A 13,711-nucleotide genomic window follows, 5' to 3' on the forward strand; every position below is an offset into this window, starting at 1 on the left:
CCAGGTGTGATGATGGAGGACTATGGAGGAAGCCAGTGATCTAGCTGAGCAGTCTGTGGCATGTTTCCCTCCTGCCATTTGCTAGTTTCATTGCTTCCCCCTGAAGGACCCTGACAAGAGCTCTCTTGTCCTCAGGTAGTTCCTGAATGTAGTGGGATAGACTGTCCCAGGGGAATAATTTGTATGATCCCATAATACCCATAATACCCTGATAATTGGCTATGTGGAAATTGAAGGATGTAGATGAATAAATTTTTCTTCCAAGAGTGTCCAGTTTGTGACCCTCTCTGTCTACTTGGGGGGGGGGGGGTGAGATCCAAAATGCGCCTTGGACTGGACCTCTGCTGCAACCAAAGAGTATGGTTGTGGGTAGCTAAATGGTAATGTGCAGTCTTGTTGTTTTAACGTATAAGTTTTCAATTCTATGGGAGGTAGCAGGCATGGAAGCTGGTTTTTCGTATATGCCATGGGTGATATCCAAAAAATCCTCTACTGCTGGGAAGGCTACCAAAGCAGGAGAGTTGTTGTATAGGGCCTGTAGGACCTTGTTTTTTTGGATTAGGGGTAGACACCAAGGTCCAGGGCATGTGCTATTCTCAGCATCTGTTCTGAGAACAGTCTGAAGTCCTCTCTCAGGGAGGATGAGGTTGTCCCTCCAATCAGCTCGCCTGGAGATCAATCGGATGCAATGTCTGAGGCTCTGTTAAATTCGGATGTCTAGTCTGCAGCCTCTTCAGATCCCAATGAGGATGGGGATCGGTTCCGGTGCCTGCATGCTGCTAGATCAGATGGAACTAAGTAGACTGATGAAGGATTTGGGGCAGTGGTAAATGAGGAGGCGTTCTGGAGCCAAGAGAAGAATTCTTGCCAGTTAGGCATCTGTGCAGCCATTAGGGGTTGTTGCCAAGGTGCAGGAGTTGAGGGAGGCAATCCAGAGTGGAACACAGTGTTACAACCACCTTTCTTTTTCAGTTAGATTTTTCCTTTAACCCTCTTCTTACACTCTCTGGGTAGATTGCTGCCGCCAGGAATTATATTCCAAGATATTTAATTTAAATTTCCCCTTTAATAACGTTCCCAAGCATCAGGCTCCTTCATGGGATTATGTGGCCCTGAGGATAGGAACAAGATATAAGAATAACATATACTCTGGGATAAAAAAATAAACGTTTATTTTTACAAGAAGTGTATCAGTTTCACACTAGTATTTAAACTTGTTTCAAAGATAGTTATCAGTTCTTAAAGTTTCTTTTCATAGGCTCAGTCACACAGATATACATGAACTTTCTCTCTCAGCCACACAGTTTGCCTGCTTCAGATAGATCAATCACTCTCTCAAATATACATAAGACTTTCTCTCACAGACACATAAAGTTCGGGCTTCCACACAGGTTGCCTAACTGAACTAGAATGAGAATCCCCTCAGGCTTCCACACAGGTTGTCTGCTTTGCCCAACTGAGAGCGGAACTACAAGTGACAAAAGGCACAGATTGGACACTTGTCAGCTTCCCTCAAGTTTTGATGGGAAATGTAGGCATCCTAGTCTTGCAGCCTGGCTCTCTGACTGCTGTCCAATGGACTTTTCAACTGTCACTTGTCCAACATTCCGCCAAGCTGCCTACATTTCCCATCAAAACTTGAGGGAAGCTGACAAGTGTCCAATCTGTGCCTTTTGTCACTTGTAGTTCCGTTCTCAATCTTTTCTCTCCACTCAGTAACTAAAAACTGCAGTTCACTCTGCCCACAGTCATCAACCAATCATCTCACTCACTCATCCTGCTCTTTCAACCCCACTCTTCATCTGTACCACACCAAGCATTTAAAGACACACACACACTTAAAATCATTACACATAGTATGGTTCCAAGCTGGTGGTTGTTGATATAAGTTTTATGAAGTTGTTGGTTGAATAAAAGGGCTCTGGCTCGATTGGTTGGTGATTGTAACCAAAGTTGGAACTGAAAGCATTGGATCTGGATTTGTCGGATCTGGAGTAAAGGAGGGACTGAATTCCTCCATCGGTGCTCAGTTCCTCTTCTTCCATCTCTTGGATGGTTGGTGTTGGAGGTGGTGAAGGGGTGGTTGGGCAAAAGAGGGTGGATTAGGCAAAAGAGTAGTCGATGGATGGTCCTTTGTCGGTACATGATTAGCGAAGATGAAGAACCTTCTCTGTCGGCAGTGAAAAAGGAACTGAGGGAATCAGGGGTGCTTTGCCTAGCAACACCTCATTTCGTTGGGAAGGCCCACACGCATGCGCGTTGTAGGAGCAGAGTGCCCCCTACTTTTGAGAGCCTGACAAAATTTATCTCTATGGCTGATCTGCACCTGCGCAGTCCTAATATGGGACTGCACAGGAGACCAAAGATTAAATGTTCGTATTCCTGCTTGCATTTCTGCTTGTGCCAGATATTGTGCGAGCAATCTCAGGGTTTCAGAAAGTGTACTTAGTAACTTCTTCAGGGAGATGGAAGAGATTGTTGCATAAGCACACCTCTCACACACACTCTCTCTCTCTCTATTTGCAAAATTGCAGGGCCCGATCCAATGAACTTTTTGAATTTTCTTAATAAATTTCACTTTCCATTTAGTGGGCCTCAGGCAGGTTTCTGTACTGTGTCTATAAACTGTCCTTTTGCCATCCTCATCATTCTCATGAGAAGTAGGTATACAGGATCTTTATTATTCAGTTTGATGTTTGTAGTCGAATAAGATCATATTGATTCATAACAAACTGAATAAATAATCAGGTCAGTTTACACAGCTGGCCACTTTAGGTGGTAGAACAACGTAATCCCTGCAAGAAAAGTACATCTTTACAAGGAAGACATATGCATTCAATATTTTCACCCTTTTATTAAAGCAATAGTTATCTTTTCCATTATGTTCACATGCTGTATGCTGTTTCTGCTGTTAAAAATTTATATATTAGGTCTCTATTGAAAATTAGATGATTAGTACTTGTAAATGAACAGTAACAAGAAATATCACGAAACAGAATATTACCTCCAAGCCAATTTGCTATTGTCTCCCAACTCTATAGTGAAATGCTTTTATTTAAAAGCTACACTGTTAATAATGTAGGCATCCAAATTGTATTTGGATACAGGAAACAAAATTCAGCTCACATCTAATAATTGTTTTTGTGTATTATGATTGGTTGCAATTTAATATTAGTAACATACCTTTTAAAATTGTGGGTGGGGGGGAAGCCAATACATTATTACCTCCTCCTATTAAGGTTCAACTACAAGCTTAATGAGTAGTCATTATAAGATCATATTGCTAAACAGCACCTTAACTCGCTACTCTGCTTACCTAATTGCATCAGTATTACTATTAAAAAATACTGCTGATAGAGATACATCTCTGAGCAAAATGCATTGTGAGCTTGGAATTTCATGATTATTAAGCAATATCAGGGCTCAGGCAGAAAAACAAACTAAACAATAGGTTTTATTAACTAGTTCTAGCTTGAAGTTAAACTTAAGTTACAAACAAGAAGGTATCTTGAGCACTTGCTCTCACCAGACTTGGTTGAATATGGCAAACGTGCCAAACAAGTTATATTGGGCCACTTCACAGAGGCCCTCGGGTATATGGTTGCCCTCAAGAAGGTTGACTGATGCAGCCAAATCAGTGTTTGCCACAATATTTGGAGAACTGATATACCACAAACCTTCCAGAGCTGCATATCACAAATAAATCAGCCTAAATGTAATGAATCGTGTGATCAGGCTGTTGTCAAGAACTGAAATGAATCTGGAATGGCTAGAATCTACATAAAATAGCATAAAGCATCTTGTGAGCAAGCCTGGCACAACATCAAATACTATTATACCTAGACTGGTACAGTATCATCTGTCTTTACCAGAATGTTTCATTATATTCATCTACCATCAAGGAAAATAATTCATTTTATACATTTACAATGGGCACTTCAAGACTACAACTACATAACAAAGTTTAAAACATCAAGAAAATATACCATGGTCGGTGTTGTTTGTCCATGTATTTTCAAAGGGTAAATGGTCTCCTGGAAAGCTGCCAATACTCTAGCAAAAAATGTTCTCACAGCAAGACAAACTCCTCAGTACTAAAACGTTTCAGTTTTTTATTATCATCCTCAGAGAAAAGGGTTCTCTCTTCCCGGACTGGACTCATCACAAAATCATAATCTCTAGAATGTCCATTTACAAAGGTAAACAAGGGATATTTCTCCTTAGAAGAGGATTTCAGAATCTACAGTAAAAGACAGTATCAGAAAGAAAACAATGATTGGAAGACTAAAATTGCTGTAATGTCATAAACATAGTATTCATTTTTAACATCAAATGAAAATATTGCACATGAGATGCATGAATTATTTGAGGGCACCCTCTTTTCAGGCTTCCAGTGTCTGTCTCAGTACTGTACCAGACCCAGAAGAGAGGCGCATATGCAGAACTAGTGCATGCAACCCCCACACTTCTGCACAGTGACACTGTGTAATTTACTGCTTCAGACACTGAAGTACTCACATATCCACTCTACATCGTTCTTCAAAACAGCTAAACTCTGCAGAGTTCTGGAATCCCAGCTGTGAATTCTGAACTCACTAACTCATATACTATTGGCATACCAGCTCTCTGGGCTATTATACTTTACTTTTCATCTGCAAGAATACATATATGATCACATTGCCGTATTATAAAGTAGTCCGCAGCCAATGTGATTGAACAAAAATAGTTTTAATTATACAATAAATTGCAGCGGCTATTTTAAAAAACCAGATCCTAGAAAAATCAGACTTGCAGTCATATTCCATCGTTTTTACTATGATCTGCAGTTTTACATTTTATACTAACTTATTTTAATTACTTCCTTCCGTCCTGCGAAAGAGAAGGCCAAGGAGAACTGAAACACAATCAGTTGTAAGACAAGACAGAAGAGGAATCATTTGGTAAGGAAAAATTTAGGAAGGAGGGTACAGAGCAATAGATCTCAAGGGACAGGGTCATTAAATTGAGCCTTTTATCGTTTGGCTATTGGATCAATTCAACCCACATCAATAATAGAGGTTCACAGCATTCTGATGGCTGTTTGGTAGCCTGTGAAATTAGCTGGCAGGTCTACTCCTCCTGCTAATTGACAGGTGTCTAGCAAAATGACAGCCACCACCAATGATCAGTAAAAATGCACTTCCTCATGAGTGTGATGCATTTCTTTCAGTTATAGACATATAGATGGGACTTTGCAAGGGCACAATACTTGATACTATAGCAGTTTCAGCACTGCGTGTGATCTGAAGATGTTAGACTTTGATTAGTACACACTTAGGACAGAAGAATGTGAAATCTGATTATACCAACTTCCCTTATTTTCAAGTATATGTTACTTTAGAGGGATATGCAGGACATTGATTAAAATGAGAGCCCTGCTTAATCTTTCTCTGTGTGCGTTCTTCAGGCACTTCTCATATAGTTCCAGTTCTTTTTTCCTACGAACCATGATAGCGAAAAACATCAATTGGATCAAATGATCCACGAGCAGTGCTTGGTTCACAGAACAGGACCTTCCCATCTTCTCCTTTTGCTGCTCCTCCTATCCCACAACACAAAACCCTGCCCTGGTAGTCAGGAACTCCAACAAGACCGCTGAGAGTTCACATGAGGGTTGACAAAAACTGCCACCTTTCGAACTTGTTTTTTAAAAATGAAACGGATACATTTAACATCAGATACTTCAAACATGAAATCATATATGTATGTGACTGCAGCCATTTCAAAGGAGATGAAATTATTTTCACTAGTAAAATGATTTTCTGTTTTAAACACTATTTTAATGTTCCTTTTTAAAATGTTTATTACCTTGGGGATCATGTATTAAGTAGAAAGGTAGCATAAAATGTTTTTAAAATAAATTAAAAAGTCCCCAAACAGGATTCCCTACTGCCCCTCCGCCCCCAAGTTTTCCCATATATGAGCCTCTGAAGGGATGCATTTGGAATGATTTTTGTGAAAGCACAAACATGAAAAATGCTACATTGGGGCTAGAATCAACTTTGTTCAGGAAAGGCCCTTTTGATTACTGCTGTATTCTGCAGAGAGTTCTCCTTTGTATGACTACGAGAACTGGTGCAGTAGGATGACTGAATAAGAACCACACACCAGGAAGATCCTCACCCATTCACTACACAGCCTTAGGTAAGCTACTCCCTCAGTCTCAGCACCCTACCAATGGCTATTTCAGTGATGTTACTACATCTGCCACAGACTCTATGTTCTATTCCAATGGGGAACAGTATGTATCACAACTTATGTCCCTGAATTATTTAAAACACAGATTTCAATTACAAAATATATGCAACACAAAATATTACTTAAGCTGGGATGGACACCAGTTCTCAGTGCTTGACAGCTGCAGGTGTTGTTCTGACTGGCACAATGTATGCTTCTGCTATGACATCAGAGAGATGCCATTTCTAATCAGAAGTTAGATGCCTATAATATTTCCAAGCAGGGTAATTCTTTATTTCGAGTTGGTTAAAATGCAAAGATCGGGGAAAGCATGAGCAAAGAAGGGAAAACGAAGGGTGAAGAAAATGAGCAACATAGCCGCTATTCTTTTCCATGCATCAAATGTAACTGTTTTATTTCCTTTCCCTTTTCTAGTTTAGAAAAAAAATGCCATAAACTAACCTGTTTACTTGGATCTAGGAGGCACTTTCTTAGTGATTTTAAATGGTGCTAAAACACAGTAATAATATTTTATCTGTAAATTTAACAAATATACACTTATGCTAACAAGTAATAATGCACAATTTAGTTTGATTTAATATTGCCACTTAAAATCATCCCCAAAGAATTGATTGCCTTTTAAAGATTCTTCTGGAGGTTGTGCCTGGCAAAAGGACATTCTACAGAAATATTTTTGCTTAAATGCTGCCACCTAGTGGGGTAATCCTATAATTGGTCGGCGGCACATATTAAATACTAAAAAAAATTACACATACATTTTCTGAGACAAATTAACTTCAGCAATACACTTAGATAAAATCATTTACACAAGTGCAAGGCAAATAAAAATTGGTCAGACACTTTCCCATCCTGCTTACACATTAAGACGTAGCTCTGTTTCAAAAGCAAAGAGACAAATTTCTCCAATAATGTAGCTATTTGCAGCATAAAATGTTTCATGTTACCGAGTTAGCAATTTAATTTTTCTTTCTACATTTTACATGATTTGATTATATGAAGCAAGAGAAAACTGCAAAGGGACTAACATATTTGGCTCAACCTACAACAGGAGTTAAAGGTTTATGTGGTCTCTCTATGTAAAAAGGCTCTGTGCCAAAGCAAAGGCTCCCAGTGAAGCATCTGTTTCACCATGTGGGCATTACCTTAGTTATTTCTTCAGATGCCCTCTCAAAGTCCTGCACATTTTGACAATATAACCCTATAGTGCAGCTAGGATCCATTTTCTTAAAACACATCTTTTTGGGTGAAGGACAGTGAAATGACTGCAATTGGCAAGAAAGAAAGAAAAAACAGTTAAATGCATGGATAAAGGCAAAAGTATGGATGCATTTGTCTATTAACAGATAACATAACCAAAGTTTATACACCTGAATTCACAAAAACACCTCCAGGTGATAAAATCTATAGTGCCCACAGTCACTAGTTGAAAGTATTAATTTCAAATTAATTCTAGAAGCAAAGTAATAAGCCTAGTAGAGAACTGTTTGAGAGGCTACCAATGTCTACTGAATACCGGAACAATCCATCTCTATGTCATCTTTTGTTGAGTGATAACAACACAGTGATTTCTAGAGTAGTTGCGGAGTTTTTAGTGGGAGTTCTTAAGATTAGTTTAAGTTCTGTATAAGCGCATAGCCACTTTGTATATAATGTAATTTTACAGTGATTTGTTTGCATTTTTTAGGTTTATATTATGCCATTAAAAGTATTTGACTGACTGGCCTAGTCTAATGAACCTATAGATCCTCACTGTTTCAATTACTTTCAAGTAAATAATTACAACCAGATATTCCAACTAGCCCTGACCTGGATGGCCCAGGTAAGCTTGATCTCATCAGATCTCAGAAGCTAAGCAGGGTCAGCCTCAGTTAGTAACTGGATGGGGGACCTCCAATGAAGATCAGGGTTGCAGAGGCAGGCAATGGCAAACCACCTCTGTTAGTCTCTTGCCATGAAAACCCCACCAGGGGTTGCCATGTCAGCTATGACTTGAGGGCATTCCCCTCCATTTCAACTAACACAGGTTGACTGACATAATACTGATATTGTGAGGATTTACACTGTCGTAATTTATAGATTAGTTGGCAAGTTTGAGTAAAAGGAAATCTTCCACTAGAAGACAAAGAGGGAAAGCGCAGTTTTCATTGCAGAGCCCCTCACTACTCCTGATGGGCCCATCCCAACACAGCAACATTTTTGGAGCACAGTGTATATGTAGGTGGGGATCAGGGGGAATTGACAAGAGTCCCTAACAAAGAGAACAACCTTTGGATGTGACCCAGGATTTTATTACCCAATTATTTTGCCTTCATCATAATTCTAAGCAATTTTTTTCTTCCCATATCTGAGTCTGAAAAATTCATGCTAGTTTGAGATAGCAATGAAGGATATGAAGTGAGGTATCTGGTGCAAGACATGCAATGACTAACTTTTCCCTCACAATAAAAAAGATGAAAATTTAAAGACCCAACTGCTTCTTTAGAAGCAACAGCCAGCACCAAAAGTTTCCTGGGAGAGTAAGCTGTCTTCCAAATGCTACCTTATTGTTTCACAGATTGTTTCAAAAGCTGATAAGGATTGCACGGGATTATTCATTTTGCACTATAGAAGCTTTACATGGGGATACTTTTCCCTTTCAATGTTAAAAGATCGCATATAAGAAAAGCAACATTTATTAGCCACTTCTCCTTAAAACATGATCTTAGCAGCTCACAACAGTTTATTTTAAAAAATCAGTGAAATAATTAAATCAACAGAGAAACATTAAAACCTTGGTAAAACAGCAAACACAGGTTAAAATAGCGTAACACATTTAGGGGGCAATAAAAACATAAACAAACAGAAAAGCCAACCATTTAATCACTTCTCCAAGTAAAAAAGTGCCCTTTTAAAGAATATTTTAATAACCCAGGCAAATAAAACTGTTTTCACCAGACACATCAAAGATAGCTGGGCTAGGGAACCAGGCAGCCTCAACTAGGAGGTACTCAATAATTTAACATGCCACCACCGTAAAACCCCTATGCTTGTTTGCCATCTATTGCACCTTCCAATTGTAGTTGGTGAGGCAGCTGATATTGCAGGTAGCAAGAGGTCCTGCAAGTAGCTTGGACCTGTTTAAGGGCTTAAAAGGTAAAAATCAGAATTTCAATTTAACTCAGAAACAGACTGGCATCTCCTCAAGACCATTACCCTATGAGGTGGGTTGAGCTGAGAGCTGTGACTGGTCCAAGGTTGCCCAGCTAGCTTCAGGCAGAGGAGTGGGGTTCTCCAGATTAGAGTCCTGCTGCCAAACTGGCTCTTAGAATATTCCCATTAAGAAAGCTGCAAGAGTGTGAAACCCGGTTAAGAATCATCTGGCATCTTGTCTTTCTAATCCTCACATTATTTTATATGCAAAACTAATCACAAGGCAGCATACATCTTAAAATCAAACCTTAATACCCTGTTGCACTGCAAAAAAGACACCTACCAGGTGAGCCCCATAGTTACTCATAGCTCTGTCATTTAAATATATACATGAACATAAAGCTGCCTTATACCGAGTCAGACCACTGGTCTTTCAAGGTTGATTCTGTCTGCTTTAAAAGGCGTAGGTTTTCCAGAGTCTCAGCCCCAAGTGTTTCTCATCTTACTACCAGATCCTTTTAGCTGGAGATTGAAACTGGGAGCTTCTGCATTCAAAACAGAGGGCTACTATTGAACTATTGGTCCTCCCTATCACAAACTGATTCAGAAGAAACCATCTAAATGTTCTGCTATAAAGAGCATAATAATTTAAACTAGAATACTTTAAGCCTCTTTGGACATTATACTAGACAATATTATTTCACAAAAGAACAGATTTTTTCGTGCTTAGAAATTCTACATGCAGAGAGAAGTAGGTAGATTCTTTCAAACAAATAGAAGCTGACCATAGACTGGATTGATTTTCGACTTAGCCTGGGCAGTTTATTAATTTTGAAAATATAAGCTATAGTGAAATCTAACAGAACTGCTACATGGAATAAGAAAGCCATCCCAGGTTGTTTCTGAGATTTTTAGAAAAGGACAGATTATTATTAGATGGACTCAACATTACGGCAGGTCTCTGATTCATTTCTACAGATGCGCTTCTTGAAATATGATACCACCCAAGTCAACATCTTATCTTTCTTTACAGAAAATTTTTTTTATGGCATTCTTACAAAAGCTCCATCTTGCATAACTAACGCCATTAATTTACAGAACTCAAGAAAAAATTGGTGAGACAAGTTCTTCTGGTATGGCACATTTTTGATCCAATAAAAGTTTGTATCTTTCTTCTTTTCCAGAAATAAGCATGGTCTTTGTCCTAATTATATACCTTGCATGTTCATTTTGGACTGTCCATGGATTATTTATTTATTTAAATTTATATTTCACTCCCCTGCAAGTGGGCTCAGAGCAGATCATAGCAGTATAAAATATACAATAATAAAACTTGGCAGCATAAAATAATAAAATCAGCAAACAACAACACAAAATTAAAAACAGCTGCACACATCTTGCACCATCCATTCAGCCTAGACAAGCCCATAGGGCATGGTGGCCGGTTACAGATAGATACAGAGTTTGGGGGGCTATACTCCCTCCCATTCACAGGAGGCCAGTGTGGACAGTTTGGATGGCTTGCCCGCCTCAATCACCGTATACCTGGCAGAACATCTCTGTCTTGCAGGTCCGGTGGAAAGATAGCAAATCCGAATGAGCTTGGGTTGCTGCAGACATAGAGTTCCACCAGGTTGGTGCCAGGGCCAAGAAAACTAACACTACAACAAATATATAAAATAAATTTGCTTTATTTAGTAGCAGAAATAGATAGTGTCTTCAACGTATAAAAGTGACTGCACAATTTAATTAACTGAAAAAATCCTACAGAAATTGCAGCTGATTGGTACCCAACAAACATGTTGTTCAGATGTAGTAGGAGCCAGTGTATAGGGAGCAGGAATGTTCTGGCTGAATGGATAACTCCTGCAGCCCGTAAGAGCAACTAAGACCTCTATTATGGCTTGTCCCAGAAATTCAGAGCTACCATGGACTTAAAAGTCAGAAAAATTTAAAACACAATATCCATCAGGCTCTTATTAACATAACATCATTATGGCCATGAGTGACTCTCACCCAGTTTTCAAATTTGTCTGTACAACAAAGAGAGTAACTTGCATTATAAAAAACAGCCCAAATAATTTCCTGTCTCGGATATCGAAAGTCATGGTTATTGGTGGCAGTAACACTGAAGCATTTTTTTCTTTTAAATCCTATTTCCTCCCACCACTAGGCTCAGGTTCAATTGTGTAGCTGGGAGCAGCAAGACTGCAGCAGACCATGTAAATACACCTGTACTGCTGCACATTTGATTATAGAATTACTGTTGACTGGTGCTATGCCTCAAATTTAGTCAAATAAGGGAATTTAACTATTTCAAAACTGCAGTGATTCAGCTGTGTACAATGCACAGTATATGCACTGTACCAATGCTTTCTTCGCTGTCTCCATTCAAGTCCTGGCTCCAAACCTATTGGCAGAAGTGAGCATATAATTGGAAGTACCTCAGCACCTCAAGTAACTAGACTGAGGATAGAGTCTTGTGCATGTGGCAAGACACACTCACCCCAAAACACAGCCTCACACAATAGTGTAGTTGGACATTTAATGCTTAAAAAGCCTTATCTGTATATACTGTGTATGCAGTGGTTGAGAAATATAAGTTGAGAGTATGGTATTTCAATGTTGGAAGCCTCACTTCTTCAAGCCAGGCTTTGGCTCCCTCAAGGCAAAAATTAGATGTATAGGCCTTGTATATAAACTACCAACATAGAGAAAAGAATTTCACACGTATTCACATGTATTTTTTTCCCTAAGACCAAGAACAACAAAAGAAGATCTAAGTAATTAAGAGTTTAGTTCATATATGAATCTAATAGTGCTAGTTCTTTATCCATCCTACCTCAAGGGGGAAATCCTTTACGCTGACATCTACAAAAGACTGGCAGTAATGAGGATCCATGTAAATCAAACTGTCATCTACAAGGACAAAACAAAAGACAAGTAATTCAAAAAACACCTTATTATTACACAGCTTACAATCCAATTTCTATGCAGAACAGTTGGGGAAGGGAGGGGAGAGAAGCCCCTAGCAAGTAACTGCCTGCCAAGCTGATATTCATTGACTGAAGCATGGGTTTTTGCAGGACAGATTAACTTTTGCATAATCAAATATGCTTGTAGAAGCAGAATTTTGATAAAGTGATGAAACTGTCATTTAATTTTTGGAGATAAAATTACTTTTACAAACACGCAATTATATTCCCTGAGTTTGCATATGAAAAATGTATTGCACTTCCTCATCATGACAGGAAGAACATATTTGCTTGTCATCTGGTCATCAACCTGCACCACTTAAACTACTAAAGGGTAAATATATAACTAAGAACTGCCAGGTTGGAAACAGCAAAAGGCTCTCAAGAGTTTGATGAAACAGATAAATTATGCCTTGTTTGTGCAACAAAGAAAATTAAATGTACATTTTACAGAATCCAATTACCATATGGGGCAAGTGACAAATGACTGGACTTTGGAGAGTCTGATAAATTAATAAGGTACTCATTTTGCTATTTTAATCATTCTACTTCCCACTGTTCTTATATTAACTCCAAAGTTTGGGGAGGGGGGGATCTTGCACTGAAGAAGACATATCTTATTAAAACACTAACCTTGAAATCCAGCAAAGTAGTATGACTGCTTAGGTTTGCCGCCAATAATACCAATGCAGTACTCAAGACTCAAAATTCCCTGTCATCGCAACAATAAATAATTCAGATTTAAGACTCCATAGAAAAGAATTGTAGGATTACAGTGTAGTAGCCTTGACCTTATGGCAAATGGTAGCCAGTGTCTGTTCAACAAAACCAACTGCTTCCAAATAAATTGCTACATCCATGAAGATTTCCCCATTATTCTCTGAAGGGGAGGAATATTAAGCTCAGCCTCATGCATTTCACAGCAGAGAATTATAAATCCTGCATTCATTGGTTTCTAAATCACAGCCATAGAAGAAAAGTAGAAGGAATTCTACCCCAAAGAGGCTTTCAGGTGTACTCTTTTCTAAGAACCACGTAAGTTTGTAAGTGCTGGGATCGAAGCACTTCACAGAGCTATTTTGAGGTTTCCATTAACTTTTTGAGGAAAGGGGCTGTTTGTACATATTGTTTACAGGACACAAATAAGAACAGTGATCTAGCATTCATTTCTTTTTGATGTTCCTTTGCTTGCCTTTTATTTCCTGCTTTTATCTCACAATCCCAAGGGAAAGGTAGGCATGTATACTGATGCCACAATTGTTACACCATGGCCTTACACCAATTCATTAACTGCTACTTCATCTTGAAGCACTGGCGGTTTTTACACACAGCATATGCTCTCTGTTTTATAAGTGACAAAATATAATAAA

At 38.8% G+C, this 13,711-nt stretch overlaps 1 protein-coding gene across 3 annotated transcripts in view; it reads right to left on the minus strand.

The window, feature by feature from the left end:
• Positions 1 to 909: 909 nt before the first annotated feature.
• Positions 910 to 13,711, minus strand: part of ATG4C (autophagy related 4C cysteine peptidase) — a 37,722-nt gene continuing 24,920 nt past the window's right edge. For 2 of the 3 annotated variants that reach the window (XM_054981084.1, XM_054981083.1), the window contains exons 8-11: positions 12,975 to 13,053; positions 12,209 to 12,285; positions 7,380 to 7,499; positions 2,840 to 4,240 (exon numbers count right to left, since the gene is read on the minus strand). In XM_054981084.1, coding sequence (XP_054837059.1) covers positions 4,070 to 4,240; positions 7,380 to 7,499; positions 12,209 to 12,285; positions 12,975 to 13,053 — 447 coding nt within the window. In that variant the 3' untranslated portion in view covers positions 2,840 to 4,069. Of the gene's footprint in view, positions 1,113 to 2,839; positions 4,241 to 7,379; positions 7,500 to 12,208; positions 12,286 to 12,974; positions 13,054 to 13,711 lie in introns of those variants that run through there. The other variant, XR_008597078.1, reaches the window with a different exon arrangement.

Source organism: Eublepharis macularius, chromosome 5, assembly GCF_028583425.1.
Source record: "Eublepharis macularius isolate TG4126 chromosome 5, MPM_Emac_v1.0, whole genome shotgun sequence".
NCBI classification, from domain to species: domain Eukaryota; kingdom Metazoa; phylum Chordata; class Lepidosauria; order Squamata; family Eublepharidae; genus Eublepharis; species Eublepharis macularius.